Raw genomic sequence first — 15,000 nt, forward strand, 5'->3', positions numbered from 1 at the left:
CACCGAGCGGGATAACCGTTCGTACTGTTGCTGCTGCAGCGGTCGCAAGAGGTCCTTCGAGCGGAGAAGGCCCCGCTTCGACTTTACGGACGACTCATCGAGCAGCTGTAGCGATCTTTCCAGCTGGTCCATATCTTCCAGCCTTGGCCGTGACGGATTTTATACGGTGAGCGGTAAACACAGTCTCATAACCTAAAAAGCACACAAACAGCCCCGACAAGACGAATTTGGGGGCGCGTTTTCGTTACTATTTTCAATGACGCGGTTATCGGTTTAACACGGCTCGGGTGCTAGTCGATCCCACAAATGGTTTCCAGTACTTTAATTTGAGCTAGCGTACACTTTTTATCCTAAATTTTATCAAACAAATCGAGCCAACATCAACAACAGCCGCGCGCTAATTTCGCGATTTTTTTTAGGCCGTGTTATAGTCGTATGAGTCGTTAACCGGACTTACACTGCACGAAATAAAAATAGCACCATTTCGATTTTCGAAAGCCCATCACCGTTTGAATCGGCCGTTTTCTTCAAGATTGTGTTTTTTAATCACACAGAAGATCATAGTGTAAAGATCTTCAAATGTTTGCACTGTTCATACCTCCAGTTACAAGATCACATTACTCCTTCACCGCTTCTCATCGGATGAACAACTTCTGATGCACATCTGCGATCGTTGACCCGATGCACGTGTACGATTATGCAATTGTTGCTCAATTTCCTGCGTATCCGGCCGTTTCGTATCGCAGCTGAGGGTCATAATATTGGGGTGATGAAGTTTGAGCGCTTTTGGTAATGTCTTTGACCTTCATATTGAACTGTTTATGGTGATTTCTTTCGATCACGCAAAGTGTGATCGGGCGGTAACGCACCTGGCATATTGACATTATCGCGGACAAACAATTACAGGCCTTCGGGTTTATGTTCTGAGGCGTTCTCTTTATTGCTTCCAGGTGGACATAATTCTTATGTCCTGCATGGATTGGTTCAGTTAAGTTTGGATTGCATCACATGAGAACAAAGACAGGGATGCAGCGCCAGCGTTAACGGCACTGTACCGTTAGGACGACAGGATGGCCGATACCACTTATAAGTGGTAGTCATGTCTTATGACCACGCGTAGTTTACGTAGTGTAAGCATTTATTGCATACGTTATAATCTATTTCCGAAACATTAAAACTAACTACAAGGATCATTTTCTACGCGCTCCAATTAATTGCGCACCTTAACATTCGCTCCCGACCCGGGCGGTAGAGCTTTACCAAACGTCCAGTTAAGCCACGGTAGTAGCCGGGCGTAGTGCCGCTTAAGCTGCGATCGCCGATTATTTCGCTGCTGCTCCGGCTTAGCTGGTGTCCTACGACGAAGCCAGGCGGCGTAGCGATTTGCAACCGACACTTCCGCCACCTCGTCGTACTGCTGCTGGGCGGTCAGGTTGTAGCGACGAAGACGCTCGAAGACACGCTGCTGCTGCGGCTGGTACAGAATGGTGCTTGTGTTGAGAATTTCACGTAACTGCTCCACTGGCCATTCCGTGCCTCCTACACGGATGTGATTCGATTCAGTGTCGTTTGATTCGGAGACCGCATCAGGAATTGCACTCTTTACCAGTGACACCTCCTCCAGCTCAACATCCTCGGCCTGATCGTTAGGATGATCTCGATGGTTGCTACTGTCGTTCCACCGGAACACCACATAGTTATACAGCCGGTATTTCGTAGATTCCTCGGTTTTGTTCTCATTCGCTTCCTCACTTTCTTCCGATCCCGTTTCCACGTGAATGTGCATCACCGGAAGTATCACACGTAGCGGTAGTACCAGCTCCGGTCCAGTCACTGTTAGATTGGCAAACGGATCACCGTCGTCCTTGGTGTTCGAGTAACTATCCTCATCCTCCTCCTCACTGTCATGCATGCCACCTTCATCTTCCTCTGCATTTTCAGTCGATTCCTCGGACACTTCCGTGCACGAGCCGTGTCCGTTGCACCCGGTAGTTACACTGGCATCCTTCGCTCCCGGATTCGAATCCCTGTCTTCGTCGGAAATGGTCGAGTTTAGGTAGTTTTCAAACTGCAAAAAATACAAAAAGAGGTTCCCGTGATTATGGTCAAGCTACTAGCTGCCCATACCGTTCCTGACCTACCTCACATTTGCCGCAGGGGCGATCGTAGAACGTAGACAAGACGGCCGCCTTTACATACGAGAACTGAATTAAGCTCCAGGGTGGCTCAATGATGTACGACACCCGCGAGCACCGATCGATCACGTACACCTGGAATTCGCGCAGTCCGAGCAGCGCAAACGTGCCGTTCTCGGTGAGGGGATTCGGGTAGACGGTCAGGTTGCGCTCACCCGCCAGCCCGCGAACAGTGCCATAGAACTCGGTAAAATTGTACTGCTCCAGCTCATACGGTACGCGATGCAGTGAGGCGGCCAGCAGAAACCGAACATCATTTCGGTAAAGCTGCTGGCTGTGGAATCGCTGGAAGAGGTTGTAGTATCTGGAATGAGGAGAAAAGAGGATGAAAACTTGAAAATCCAGTAGATTCTGAGCACACTCTTGATCCCCACAAGGATTAACTTTCCATAGAGCACGGATCTAGGGTTCAAATCAAGCACATGGTTTGTTACAACAACCTTTCTCACATGTCCATGTTCACATTACTCTGTTTCAAATGGTCTGAAGCTGCATGAGAAGATTTCATCTCGGTCTCTATTGGTGTCGTTGCGCAACAAACAACAACGCTATCTGCGCCGTACCCACTATACATATTGATAACCGATAACCCTCTGCAGGGGCAGCTAGTGCAAAACTAGAACATCGCGTTGCGTTGTACATGGTTTGTGGCTGGGTGATACGGGGACGGTGGTGCAATGCAATCTATGGGCGTTTGATTGTCGGGAATGGCTCAACAGGGGAATGGATGTCGGTTTAATTTCTTCGCGACGACAAACGACCATTCACTAACCCCCCTTTTGACTTACAGATCGATCTGCTCGCGGTAATCGATTTTGTGGTAGTGAATTGGATCACGATTGGCGAAGATGCGCTGCGTTTGCTCCGGTTTCGGTGGTGCCACATTATACAGTACCGTCACCTTCCCCTGAAACTCATCCCCGGCACCATCGAACAGCACATCAAGCTTTCCCTGATCGAGCAAACTGCAGGTTTCCAGCTCTTCGGTAATGGTCATCTCTTGGCCAGCGATCACACCGATACCGCACACAACGAGCACAAGAATCCGGTGCACTACCGGTAACAACTTCATCTTTCACTAGATTTTTTCCTGGGCCTCAAAGGGGTGTACCACGGAGCACGAACACGCACCGATCGGCCACTCGCACGATCTTCAACTGAACGCGGACTGCGTCGTCGTCGCGATGGAGGATAACGTGCCACCTAGTGATGTTGCTGGCGGTCTGGTTGGCTATGGACCCTCCGCCATTGTTGGTGATTGATAGAGACCAGACTCTGGCAACGAGATTCCTTCGCCAGAGATCTTCTCTCTATCTAGTGCGCGCGCTCTCTCTCTCTCTATGCCTCTCTGTTTCTGTCTTTCCAACTCTTTCGCGATCATAATTGTTGCTCTCGCGATCTCGCGACTGCGCTACACCCGCTACACCCTGTTTGTTGATATCTTACCGCATATGCGCCCTTCTCCCCCTAATGCAGCATTATGGTTCCCGGTTCTCCGATTCCCACTGCAGTTGTCTTAAGTATTCCCGACGGATGGTGATCAGGTTTCCACGCATACCGCGTGTGCATTAAATGATCGTCCGTGTGCAGTCAACCTCTGTGTCGTCGCGTGATTTATACGGTCGAGATACGTAGAAGATCTTCTTTGTTTAATGTTGTTTTTCCCTCTTGCCGCAACAAAACTCTAACTTATGCCGAGCTAGTCTGGAATGGCCCGTGATGAATATGCTAGGAATTCAAAGGAATGTCGCTGTACTGCAACTCATGCTCGGAGTGACTTGGTACAAACGCATGCAAACAGTAATGATGAGAGTGATGATGACCTTATGGTGCAATTGACCATTTCTAGTGTTTCCTCACACCCAATATTAAATAGCTTACGTGTTGCTGTGAAGGCAAGCATGGGCGGAATATCGCAGATCAATTATTGAACAACAAATTGGTTGCTTCTTTAATGGATGAACGAAAGAGATAGAGAGCGGGCGGACGAAACCGAGAGATAGGAGAGTGTACATTAAGATCAATCAAGGACCCTGTGCGTTTTTGTTTGTTCATTTTTCCAACAGAAAAACAATGAAGCAACTGCAATCAAGTCTGCTCAACATAAATTGTTCGGTTCAAACAGATTGGATGTGTTCGATCATACGCACGTTGTTGGCATGCTTTCCTCTCATCAGTGCGATCGGTTTTTAAGTCCAGTGCAATCTCCTGAACCGAGGCTAGAGATACCGTTCTACGTTTCCCGCGAGAAGAGGCCGAAGCGTGCACGAATGGCCGGACCGTTATGAGACGGTTGATCTGCACCACGTGGAGAGGTATAGCACGTACGCAAAGTACCGTCAATCGGTGAAGCTAGTAGTTCCGCGTGAACGTCTCCGGTTCGTAATAGGAAGCAGTGTAACGGGATTCACAATTTGTTGGGCCTCACCGGAAGACAGTGGGATTCTCATTTGCCATAGGGTTTGAACGGATATGTTTCATAATATATGCTCGATATCGCTTCCCAAGCATCTAGTTCCATGCTAGCGCGTTCTGCTGCTAAAATAATGGTTGTTAGTTCGAGCCCACTAGTGGATGAAAGTCATTTTTAGTTTTTATGCTATTACACTGGTTATTTCCTTTTGCCCTTTCTATACACACTTAAACGGTAAACAAAATTGTGGTACGCACCGAGAGTTTCTTTCGTTTAGTAACACCCCTTGCCGGTGACAACAACTTTGTCTGTACAGCAGCTCCACGAAGGCTACATATTTATTATACTTTCTCAAACGCGAACCACCTCTCGGGCAAGGTGAAATGTGTAGTTTTTGTATGAAACAACATCGGTTATAACAAATAGTTTATCACATCCCAGTCACTCTTCAAACGATACGTAAATGAGCGACGTGATCAATTCACCCAGTGACCGATCTGTGCGCCAAAGGGTGCTGGAAGAGAACACGCGAGCGAAGGTTCGCAGATATCTACGGACTAGCCTTTCATTCAATGTAATGCAGCAAAATCTTATCCTGCTATAATAGTGTCCTCGCGAGGGAGGTAAATGTGATTTCATCCTATGGCCTGGGTTTCCTTATCTACTAAAAACTATGCTTTTTGGAGGTTAGCCAGTCCTCCACGTCTAACGTGCTCCACACGAACCATGGGGCGTCATTTCGTCAGTATTTTAATCGTCTAGTTTCTAACGAATTCCTGCTCGATGATTATGGTTGTCCAGGGGGGAGACGGTGATATAAGGACCTTCGTTTTCCGGTGGTACTATCATTACATTACTGACGATTTTGTGCCGCTGGACCGTTTGCTTTACAAAACGACACTAGCCAATCACTGGTGTGTCGGTTTTATGTTGATCTTGCCTTACAGGTTAATAATTTCAATCTAAAACCTAATCATTGAGTCCCTGCCATTGCTTCGCACGCATACAAAAACATCCAATTGCAACATTCACACCAGAAATACGGTCAACGGCACTCGCATTAATCACTTCTTCAACCAATGGCATACTATCAATTTTACATACTTTTGTGATTCAGTTTTTTTTTACAACAGATTGCGCAGAGTATCGAACGATCATACCGATCGATAGCGGGATCCTTTTCTCCCTCTTTCTCCACTCTTCCACAATGGAACCAATACCATTTTTTCTCTCTCACTAATTTAGTGCTCCAAATACACCGTCATAAACGCCATCAGGCCAATGCCGAGAAGGAGGGCAGAAAACTGTTTCACCGATTCCCATGGATCGGATTCGTCGAGTAGATCGGGCAGCACGGTCACGAGTGCAATATGCAAGAATCCACCGGCAGTGAACGGTGCTATCCAGGAGGTTTTCGCTTCAAGAGCAGTCGTTGCCCCGCTGCCACCGATCGCCACCAGGGCTCCCAGCAGACCAGCGCCCGCCGTCAGTAGCTGTGCTTTGGCTGCATCCCAGCGGCTGAAGCCGGATCGCAACAGGATCGCGAAATCACCGACTTCATGAGGAATTTCGTGCACTGAAATGACAAAACCGAAATGATAGACGGACGTTAGTGGACAAAGGCGTAGTGTTTGGGGGCACACGAGACACTTACACAATATGGCGATCGTAGCCAGGATGCCGTGCTGCAGAGAAACGAGGAAGGAACCGGCAACCGCCAGTCCGTGCGTGAAGTTATCGATCGAATTGGCCAGCAAGTTCAAGTAACCGGCCACCTTCTTATGGCCTGCCTCATCCTTGGCCGCATCTGCCGCGTTACCATTGCCCGCCAGGAAGCACCCATTGGGCACATCCTCGATGTCGCAGGAGCCACTCTGGCCGCAGGTACCGACAAAGTTATCCGGTAGTTTTCCGCCCGAACGGCGCAAAAGGCATGTGGCGATTTCGACACATTTTGGCTGCGGATTAGCTTCGTCTACGTTCGCGTAACCGGAAAAGATTTTCTCGACCATCGTGAAAAGCAGCAAACCGCCGAGCACCCAGAGGCCGCTCCGAAGCGATGGATGCGCACCGCCATTACCGGCCGCCAGCTCATTTTCCCACGTTTCCGGTAGCAGATGGAGGAAGACGTCGCCCAACAGTCCACCGACGGCAAAGCTTAGCAGCAGCTTCAGTGTCTTCGATTCAGCGGCTACGGATTGAAGGAAGGGCACGGAGAACAAAGACAAGAAACAAATGAGATGTTAGATGCGAGCGTGTACAACGCACGGCAGGCGATAGCGATCGCTGATAGCGGGTGACCGATGGCACGTTCGCTTCCATGTGTCGATGTTTCAGCGCAGATAGAGCCATCCCGGAGCTGGGATGCACCACCGCGCTCGCACCGTTTGCCTCCGATAAATGGAGACCGGCCAATTAATCTACGCATTCGCGATGATAGTGACAATCATGGAAAGAGCTCTCTCAGCCTTTTTTGACCGGCTTGTCGCGCAACAGAAGCTACCATTCCTGGGATATTATGGATACACGAGCACATTCGTGAGGTTCTTTGGAAGCAAATAATTTTGGACGACCTTGAAACCACGAACAGGTAAACAAAAGGAAAAGGAAAAGGAACGGCACCGAATTCAAGGTCGTCGGTTGTGACGTATTTTGTTGATCGCGTACGATCGCACTATCCCGTCTAGCGTTTACAAACTAGTATCGAGCGGTTTCATGACGCAATCGATTTTTAGGACAAAGGAAAGTAACACTCACGATCGCTCAGCTCCGTTGCTTCTCCTTTCGGTGATTTAGATGGATCTGGAATAATGAACATTGGCAGGATACCGCTCAGCCCGATCAGCGCGGAACCGAGCAACGAAAACATCCACGGTACGTAGCCAATCGAACCGATAAACTCCGGTACATAGTGTCCCATCTCTTTGCACAGATACACGAACGTTTCGTCCAGAAAGGCGCTGGTAAGGTTCATCATCGTGGAGTCCGGGTGTGCTGTTGTCTCTTCTGCGTGCGGAATGCTCTCCCAATCTCGACCGGGGCACGTTGTCGCTGACTGTTTCGCGAACGCGACTGTTGTGTCTGCCAAAGCGTACACGCAATCACAACCCGGGTATGCGTGTTTCCCGGTACCGTCTTCCTCGAACACCGGCACACTACTCGCTTAACCACACCACAATGGCATGCGGCGCACAACAAAAGCTGCGCGAAACGATGATTTAGAACAGACTAATTCAACGGACGTCCACCTGAGGAGGGCTTCTTTTTGATCGTCTCTGCTTGCTTGCTTGCTCTAGGTGTTGTTGTGGAGCATGTTTTTTGTGCGGAATTCTTCGCCTGATTGCTTCACCTTTCCCGCTGTTTTCTCGCAACGCAAACCACTCAAAAGCCGGCACTCTGCGTGTAGTCCTACAGTGCAACTGCAAAAAGAAGATAAGAACAGGAAAAGAGATCAAATACTGATTGCAGAGCTACCGATGAATACATTCTTCAACGTCTTAGCTAAATGTGTTCTGTGTCTTTCTGTACTCAAACCATCGCCACGAACCGCGCGAGAACGAAGGAGAGAACTTCGAGCTGTCTTCGGTGTATCGGTGCGTCTGCTTGGTTGCGCTCGTTGTTCGGTAATGACTCAAACAGCTGTTTCTGGTGGGACTCTTATCGGGCAGAGCGCGCCGGAGAATATAGCGTACGCACCGATGGACCGAGGTATGGACGAGCGAGCACGAGAGTGATAAGACGCCGGCAAGTTCTCCCAGGCAACACTATTGGAGCACCACCTTCCGTCGATGGCGTCGATAAAAGAGGGCCCCTTCTACGATATCACTATCGGCTACGCCGGGCGATGACCGTTCCTTCTTTCCTTTGTTAAGCACTTTAGCTCCTCAGCCCAAGAGTGACAAGATCATCTCCGAGGCGGATATATTCAGTTCCGTCACGACACGCTTGATCTTAATAAGGATCTCGCTTCTTTCACCAACCTGTAAGCACTTGAAGGATGCTCTTGGTATGTCCCCGGTTAGCCCTTCAACGGATCGCACAAATAAGCAGGAAACCTAACCGGATTGCGATGTGTGACCGACTAATGTGAAAGACGTCGTTCGACTCTGTAACCACCCGTAGCCAACCAACCACTCATCGATCGCGTGGTAACTACGCATTAGCAGCCGCCAACCATGATTCGTGGTTGAGAACCGCGATAAAAGTAGGCGCATGAGATGCACTCACACCAGCAGGCAGAAAAATGGTTTTCGAGAGATTACGCCGCTGCCACCGGCACCGCAAACATGGTTTTTACGGCCAATCGTAGTGTTTGTGCCATGAAACCATGGTTTTCTTTGTTCGGTGGCCAAGTGGTTCATGGTTTTGCAACGCTACCACAACCCACACCAGCGTCGGCGGTGGTTGGTGGGGGGGAACAACCATGTGACTGATACGGAACATGACGATCGAACTCAGAAATGTGCGGTGGATGATACGTTTCCAAAGGCACCTAGAATGGCCATGATGAAGCACTTCTGTTTTTAGCACTGATTCAGAGAGACATGGAGAACCACACTCGCTCGAACCATGTCGATGGTTTATGCTCTGAGCTGTCCGAGCTTATCCTCGTGGGCGTATGAAGATGGTAGTTTTAACTGATAAGCACTGGTAGATGTTTCCGGGATGAAGCTGTCCATAGTCAAAGATTAGTTGGTGAATCACTTGGTTGCAGTTTCACAAAACGAAAGTGGCAAGCCCCAATGATAAGGGTGCATCAGCCCTTACAAGGACACGGTTTCACGTTCTGAGTGGTCACCGGCTGTAACTTACACAGTTGGTCAGTAGAACTACGCAAACCGGTTCTTACAACTAAAGGCAAACACAAGCTATCCTTGAACCTCCTGGCAGACTGTTCGCGGGCTTCGATTCGCGGGGTGCTTTTATTCCGTGGACAACACTTTGAACCGGATGACGATTTTTCCTCTGCTTCCCTACTCTGCCCTTCCTTCCGAGCTCTGCCGGATTGCCTGATAAGTTCAATGTTTACTAGCAGTACGTAAATTCACGTGAATTAATGTTGTAACCTGTTTTACGATAAAAGATCGATCGCGGAAACCAAAACAATCCGTGCAAAAACGCAATTTTCCTGAAATCGGCTTGGCGTGCTCAGGCAAACCGGGGTTTTCACTCACCGGAGGATGGGCAATTTTCTACACGAAACACCGCGGTGATCCGCAGGTCATTGTGCACTTGATCCACTATTTTTTCGCGGAAAATCGTCGATTTCGGGGGGAAATTTAACTGAGGCTGCAACTGCGATTCTTTTCTCTCTCTTTCGCTCTTCGAGTGTTTGTTTTTCTTTCTCGCTTCCATTCGTTTTTGTTTTGACTTTTCTGCGATAGGGCCGGGCCACACGCAACGCCAACTCTTTGCGCAAACTGGGCTACAACACTGGAAATGCGTTTATACGCACTCGGGCGCAGCATTTTAACGATGATTTTCCGCTGTTTTCCGAAGTTTTCCCATGAACTTTGTTAGAAATCGACTCGATGGTGCGGCTGTTCGTTTATCAGAATTGTTTTGTTGTACTTAATTAATACCAGCTATCTATATCCTGTCTATGCCTCGTCGGCATCCTCGCCCGGATGGCCCCAAACTTCCAGATGCCGCTTACGAGCAAACAGCACATTCGAGAAAATTAAAAGAACCAATTCGGGGTCTGATAAGAAGATACAGATGATAAAATCAGTTACAAATTGGCGAGAAGATACGCTGTCTACAGTATGATTATGCAGGATTGGTTCTTGAGCTCTCGAATGCCTCCGGAACGGTGAAAGAAAGATCCGGGATCATTCACCCAGGTCAGGTCAGGAAATGGAAAACAGCTGTTCGTCAAACTAGCTCAGGCCATTTAAATGATAAGGGGTTACAGTGGAACCAAACGGGATCCGGACGATCGTGACCAAATTAAAGAACGGTGTTCCTCGATCGCCGGTGGTTCTATTTGTTTCTTCTCTGGGTAAAGATCCCTCGTCGGTTAGGGCGCCACTTTTCCGCTGATAACCGGATAACAACTACTCACTTGGTTCTTTTTAGTTAGCGTTAATCTGCAAACAAAGAAGTGGTATAACACTGTGCACTTTATCGGTTTTGCGGACTACTTACCGACTGATCGTTGCGAACTATTCGCCGACTCGACGAGGCTTTGTAGAATTTATTCCCAACTTAATACAGATTCTGCAGCTAATTTCATCCGGAGATCGCCAGAACTGCTCGGCGAACCTTCTGCGCAGCCCTTTAATTGCCGGCTGTTTTTGGGTTTTTGTTTTTGGGTGACGTTCCTGACAGCTGATTTCGCGCCTGCCCCACAAACACATCTGCGATTTTTTTTACCCACGTTTCCCCCGAAGTGTTGAAAAGGATCCCGCCGAAATCCGTGGAGCAAATCAGTGCGCCAAAAATGCTCCCTTTTTCGGTGTAAGCGGCGAGCAGACGTGTTTTCGCGGAGCGTTTTCCATGCTTTGGAACTTACTACTTTGATCATTTTGCCTCATGCTGTGTCTCGTGAAATAGTAATCGTCGCGCTTGCTTCGTCCAAAAAGCAGCGTTGCTTTTTGGCTCGTGTCGATCGGCGGATGCAAACTGCACCTTGAAAATCGCAGAAGGCTGTTAGGTAATCTCCGTTCGACGTTGCAGCATCCGCCGGCAATTAGTAGATTGCTTTCTGCATCCGAGTGCCGCTAGTGCTTTGTGGATAGTTGTTTTTCTTACCGGTTTTGTGAACATTTCAAGATTTGTTTTTGCGTTTTTTTTAGCTATCCAGTGTTCTGCTGGCTCCATTTTGTGGGGGCCCACAACGCAAACGAAGACAGGCCCACATTCTGTGCGACGACTCTTCAGTGACTCATCCCGCTTTACTCGGTCGTCCGGTGATCAACGGTAGTGCTCAGTGCTGTTCCACGCGTTTTTTCTCGATATGGATCCCGGACTGAATGAAGCGGACAAAGAGATGTCGCACCCGCTGATCGATAGCATGGAGGACGAGGAGCAATCCTTTAATTTAACATTTCCGGAAACGGATTCTGCCCCGGCCACGGGCTCCGGAAGCGCGGCAGATACTAGCGCGACACCGGACACCAACAAACATCTCTTTCGGCTGCGAAAATGTTCGACGAAAATATTTGGCCTTTCTCCGGTTTCGGAAATTTCTGCGGCTCTGCAAGATTCTGGCATCGAAACGCCCAAAGGGAAACGACAAAACAGCAGCAGATTATTCAGACCCATCGGTAAGCGCTAAAGTAGTCCAATTTCTAACGGTTATAAGCTACAGCACAGGTAGATGGTGCCTGGTTATCTATAGTTTATCTTTTGTTCTTTCTACTGCTTGAGAGAATGGACTAGTGAGATTGTTTTTTGCTTTTTCTGTTTGCTTCTGATGAATTGACCTTAGGTTGGGGGTTCTGAAACAAAGCTCGGGATAGCTACTGTTTTACTTGTGTTCTGTTCGGTGTGCCCTAGCAGGAAAATATTAAAATTTAAACTAGATGCTCGTAGGTCAATAAGTTTTTCATTGATCTATACCTTTAATAGATAAGTTCTTACGATAATTTGTATTAAAAATTCCTTCTTCTATTCTGTTGCTCGTTATCCCTGCCATTCAATAATCCTTTGGGATTAATTTTGAATGGTTGACCGCTTTACCTCGAAAATGGTGAAACCAATTTATTGATAATTATTTGAACTGTTTTCTTATCACTTGTTCTCTGTTTTCCTGTTTTCCTATCACTTGTTCAGTCACTAATCTTCTTAAATTTTTCCGTAATAGTTATGGCTGCGTACTTTCGTATGGGTTTGTATCCTAGCTAATAGCGACTTGGCTAACAAATCCCTTTCAAATTTTTACATTTTTCGTCTCTCAAGATGAGATAACTCGTACACAATTGAACAACTCGAGGAAAAGATGAAAATTTGTGATTGTTTTCAATTATCCATAACGCAGATATACATGCGCAAAAGAGGAAGAACAACATAGATGCTGTAGGCCATTGCATGCTACTAAAACTAGTTAGGCAAATTGCACAGTGTTGTCCAGTAAAATTATGCATCACACAGCTGTAAAATGTCTGATGCTCTGTAAAAGAAAAGTATAGCATAAGTTTCCTTCCTGCACATTTTCCGTTACGTTTCATTTAATCCATATTCCACGCAACCCTCCAACAGTGTTTAGCCACTTCGAGTGATTGTTATTAGATTTCAGTCACCTCGGCTAAAGTGCTCATGTCTCTGTACGGTGCCCAGGACCTCCGCGTGGGACATAAGGCCATTGCTTGCCACGTTATAAATAGACCACCCCTGCTAACGGTTGACGATTTTCACGGTAGTTCTCCCCCCGCCTAAGCAAAGCACCACGCGCACGGTATTATCGTCGACTGGCAGCTGGTGGGCTGATGGAAACCCTTTTCTGTTTGGTTTGTCGTCACCGTGGAAATTGTCTTCGTCGCAGAACTGATGACGCGTTTGAGTATTTGGAACTGATGTAAATGTGTTACCCAACTCTAAAGCGCTATACAGAGGATTAAAATAAGTTGTTAAATTCACTATTCTGTTCAATTACGTAAGTTTGCAGAATCAAATGCAGTTGTTGTGCAGCACGATTCTTTAGATGTTTCTTTTCCACTGCTAAAGACCACAAAGCACTACAAAAAATCGATCATCAAATGCAAATTAAAGGGAATGCATCGTCGCACAAATGCTTGTGCATCTGCATACTGATGTACGCTCCTAGTACGTAATACAGCCTTGGAATCAGATCCTGCCTGGCTGAGGCTTGTCACGATGTCAGAAATGCAAATTACCGGGCCACAAGATCCGGATCTTTTGGGCGCCAAACACATCTCGGCCAGCGGCAAGACGTCGGTGCTGTACCATCGGAATGGAAAAAGGATCCGCCAAACAAAAAGGCAAAAGGCCGAAAGCTGTGCTGGAGATAACGAACGAAAAAAAATGGAAAAGGTTTAAATACCCTTCGAGCAGACAGCCAAGCATTTACATTGCCTGGGCGCACCAAGGAAGAAAAAAGAAAGACGGAATGAGTGGATCTTGATTTTTCCATTTCATTTTCCTTGGAGGCCTTTTTTTTGTAGCCCGCGGAACTCTCTTCCGTATTCCGTATCTAGCGGGCCGGCGTGCGAGTGAGCAGGATCTATCCATCCATCGCACGCTGGCCACCAAGGAGAAATCTGGCAGCCGAGCCGAGGTACCGCGGCTGCTGCAAGGATTATTACCGGTTTGCGAATCCATGGAGAAAGGGAACGGGCTAGGATTTAGTCCCTTTAAATTTTCTTAAAAGGTCCTTTCGCTATCGTCTTACGGCCGTGCCGGTTCTTCCCTGTTACATAGCAGGCAATCATTGCACTGCAATGTGTACGTGTGCTTAAACCTGATTGTGTGAGTAAGTTCAGTGCGATTGCAAAACCCTTTTTTCTGATTTTCCTTCCGGTTTTTTGGCGCACACCGGCCTAGGCTCCGTGGCCTAGCAATAGGTGGTAGAGAAAATGCGCGCGCACGGACCCGGTTTCCTTCTCTCGTTCGTCGGCTTCAACGGGGCCTCCTAGCGCCACTGGTCTATTATGTGTCGTTGGCAGTTCAAAGCATACAATACGTCCCTTTTCTGTCGGCTGAGACCGGGGGGGGATCCGTCACATGTACCGGTGGCAGGCTAGTTGCGAGCGCGCGCGCGCGCGCGTTTCCTTCAAGGCCCATTATCGGTACGCTCCAGTGACTTTCCTGTACCTTTTCCATTCCATGTGCCCTGTATGGGAGGATGCACTTTGTCCCCTTGTCGGGGCCATTTAGGCGTTCAGGCTAGAAGCAGAACTAGTAGCACTTCTCGCTCACTCCACAGCAGTCGCTTTGTAGAGTTCGTCCATCGGTTAGAAAACCCCAACGATAGAGCAGTCCGTCTGGCGCGCGATCATTTAATTGAATGTGAGTGTAAGGGTACATAACGCATGATGGTTATTACTAGTGCATGGCGCCGGCACTTTTTTCGCAGAATACACATATACCGTTGAGTTGTTGCTGCAGGTACATTTGGAAATGTTTGGCGCTAGCGGACTATCCTTGCTACGAGGGTTGTGTGGAATCACCAGGATTCCGACGAGGAGGTACGGGGACCCGTATGCGGCGCTGTAGCGTAACTAACGTGCAGCAGGGTCTCTTGGCCCTATCTACGCTGCAGGCTGTCTTTGAGCGCGAAAATTTAATACACGTTGGTCCAATGGTTTGGCGCGAAACCTTTTTGATCTATTTGTCTAGTTTTCGTTTAACATCTTAGAAATTCAGCACACATTTGTTATTATTTAACATAAATCATTGCATAATGTTTTATAATAATGTAAAATTTAAAAA

The 15,000-nt window shown here is 47.8% G+C and overlaps 4 protein-coding genes across 8 annotated transcripts in view; 1 reads left to right on the top strand and 3 right to left on the bottom strand.

The window, feature by feature from the left end:
• Positions 1 to 389, bottom strand: part of LOC126570811 (nuclear pore complex protein Nup107) — a 3,000-nt gene extending 2,611 nt beyond the window's left edge. Inside the window, exon 1 of the mRNA XM_050228835.1 lies at positions 1 to 389. This exon is cut by the window's left edge and continues 2,611 nt beyond it. Within this exon, the coding sequence (XP_050084792.1) occupies positions 1 to 132 (132 nt within the window). The 5' untranslated portion in view covers positions 133 to 389.
• Positions 390 to 975: 586 nt separating this feature from the next.
• Positions 976 to 3,415, bottom strand: LOC126581697 (uncharacterized). Of its 2 annotated transcripts, none has more exons than XM_050245536.1 (3): positions 2,984 to 3,415; positions 2,142 to 2,499; positions 976 to 2,068 (listed from the first exon to the last, which is right to left on the bottom strand). In XM_050245536.1, exons 1-3 carry the CDS (start codon positions 3,265 to 3,267, stop codon positions 1,211 to 1,213), a joined length of 1,500 nt encoding a protein of 499 aa, XP_050101493.1. In that variant the 5' UTR covers positions 3,268 to 3,415; the 3' UTR covers positions 976 to 1,210. The 2 variants fall into 2 exon arrangements, with proteins under 2 accessions (XP_050101493.1, XP_050101494.1); XM_050245537.1 differs by having other exon boundaries at positions 2,968 to 3,218.
• Positions 3,416 to 4,911: 1,496 nt separating this feature from the next.
• Positions 4,912 to 9,947, bottom strand: LOC126569339 (zinc transporter ZIP13 homolog). 4 transcript variants are annotated; one of them, XM_050226352.1, is made up of 4 exons: positions 9,783 to 9,947; positions 7,366 to 8,027; positions 6,263 to 6,799; positions 4,912 to 6,184 (listed from the first exon to the last, which is right to left on the bottom strand). In XM_050226352.1, the coding sequence occupies exons 2-4, from the start codon at positions 7,583 to 7,585 to the stop codon at positions 5,850 to 5,852; spliced, it is 1,092 nt and encodes a 363-aa protein (XP_050082309.1). In that variant the 5' UTR covers positions 7,586 to 8,027; positions 9,783 to 9,947; the 3' UTR covers positions 4,912 to 5,849. The 4 variants fall into 4 exon arrangements, with proteins under 4 accessions (XP_050082309.1, XP_050082310.1, XP_050082308.1 ...); XM_050226353.1 differs by lacking the exon at positions 9,783 to 9,947 and adding an exon at positions 9,421 to 9,564; XM_050226351.1 differs by lacking the exon at positions 9,783 to 9,947 and adding an exon at positions 8,589 to 9,277.
• A 1,152-nt stretch (positions 9,948 to 11,099) lies between these two features.
• The window catches only part of LOC126572846 (uncharacterized), a 26,636-nt gene continuing 22,735 nt past the window's right edge, over positions 11,100 to 15,000 (top strand). The window contains exons 1-2 of the mRNA XM_050232525.1: positions 11,100 to 11,263; positions 11,406 to 11,876. Of these exons, the coding sequence (XP_050088482.1) occupies positions 11,567 to 11,876 (310 nt within the window). The 5' untranslated portion in view covers positions 11,100 to 11,263; positions 11,406 to 11,566. The remainder of the gene's footprint in view (positions 11,264 to 11,405; positions 11,877 to 15,000) is intronic.

Source organism: Anopheles aquasalis, chromosome 2 (genome assembly GCF_943734665.1).
Source record: "Anopheles aquasalis chromosome 2, idAnoAquaMG_Q_19, whole genome shotgun sequence".
NCBI lineage: Eukaryota > Metazoa > Arthropoda > Insecta > Diptera > Culicidae > Anopheles > Anopheles aquasalis.

Coding starts and splice junctions, on each gene's coding strand:
- LOC126569339 (XM_050226352.1), bottom strand. CDS start 7,585: ATGATGAACCTTACCAGCGCCTTTCTGGACGAAACGTTCGTGTATCTG. Junction 6,800..7,365: donor AGCAACGGAGCTGAGCGATC/GTGAGTGTTACT, acceptor TTCAATCCGTAG/CCGCTGAATCGAAGACACTG. Junction 6,185..6,262: donor GGCTACGATCGCCATATTGT/GTAAGTGTCTCG, acceptor TTGTCATTTCAG/TGCACGAAATTCCTCATGAA.
- LOC126581697 (XM_050245536.1), bottom strand. CDS start 3,267: ATGAAGTTGTTACCGGTAGTGCACCGGATTCTTGTGCTCGTTGTGTGC. Junction 2,500..2,983: donor TACCGCGAGCAGATCGATCT/GTAAGTCAAAAG, acceptor TCCTCATTCCAG/ATACTACAACCTCTTCCAGC. Junction 2,069..2,141: donor GCCCCTGCGGCAAATGTGAG/GTAGGTCAGGAA, acceptor TATTTTTTGCAG/TTTGAAAACTACCTAAACTC.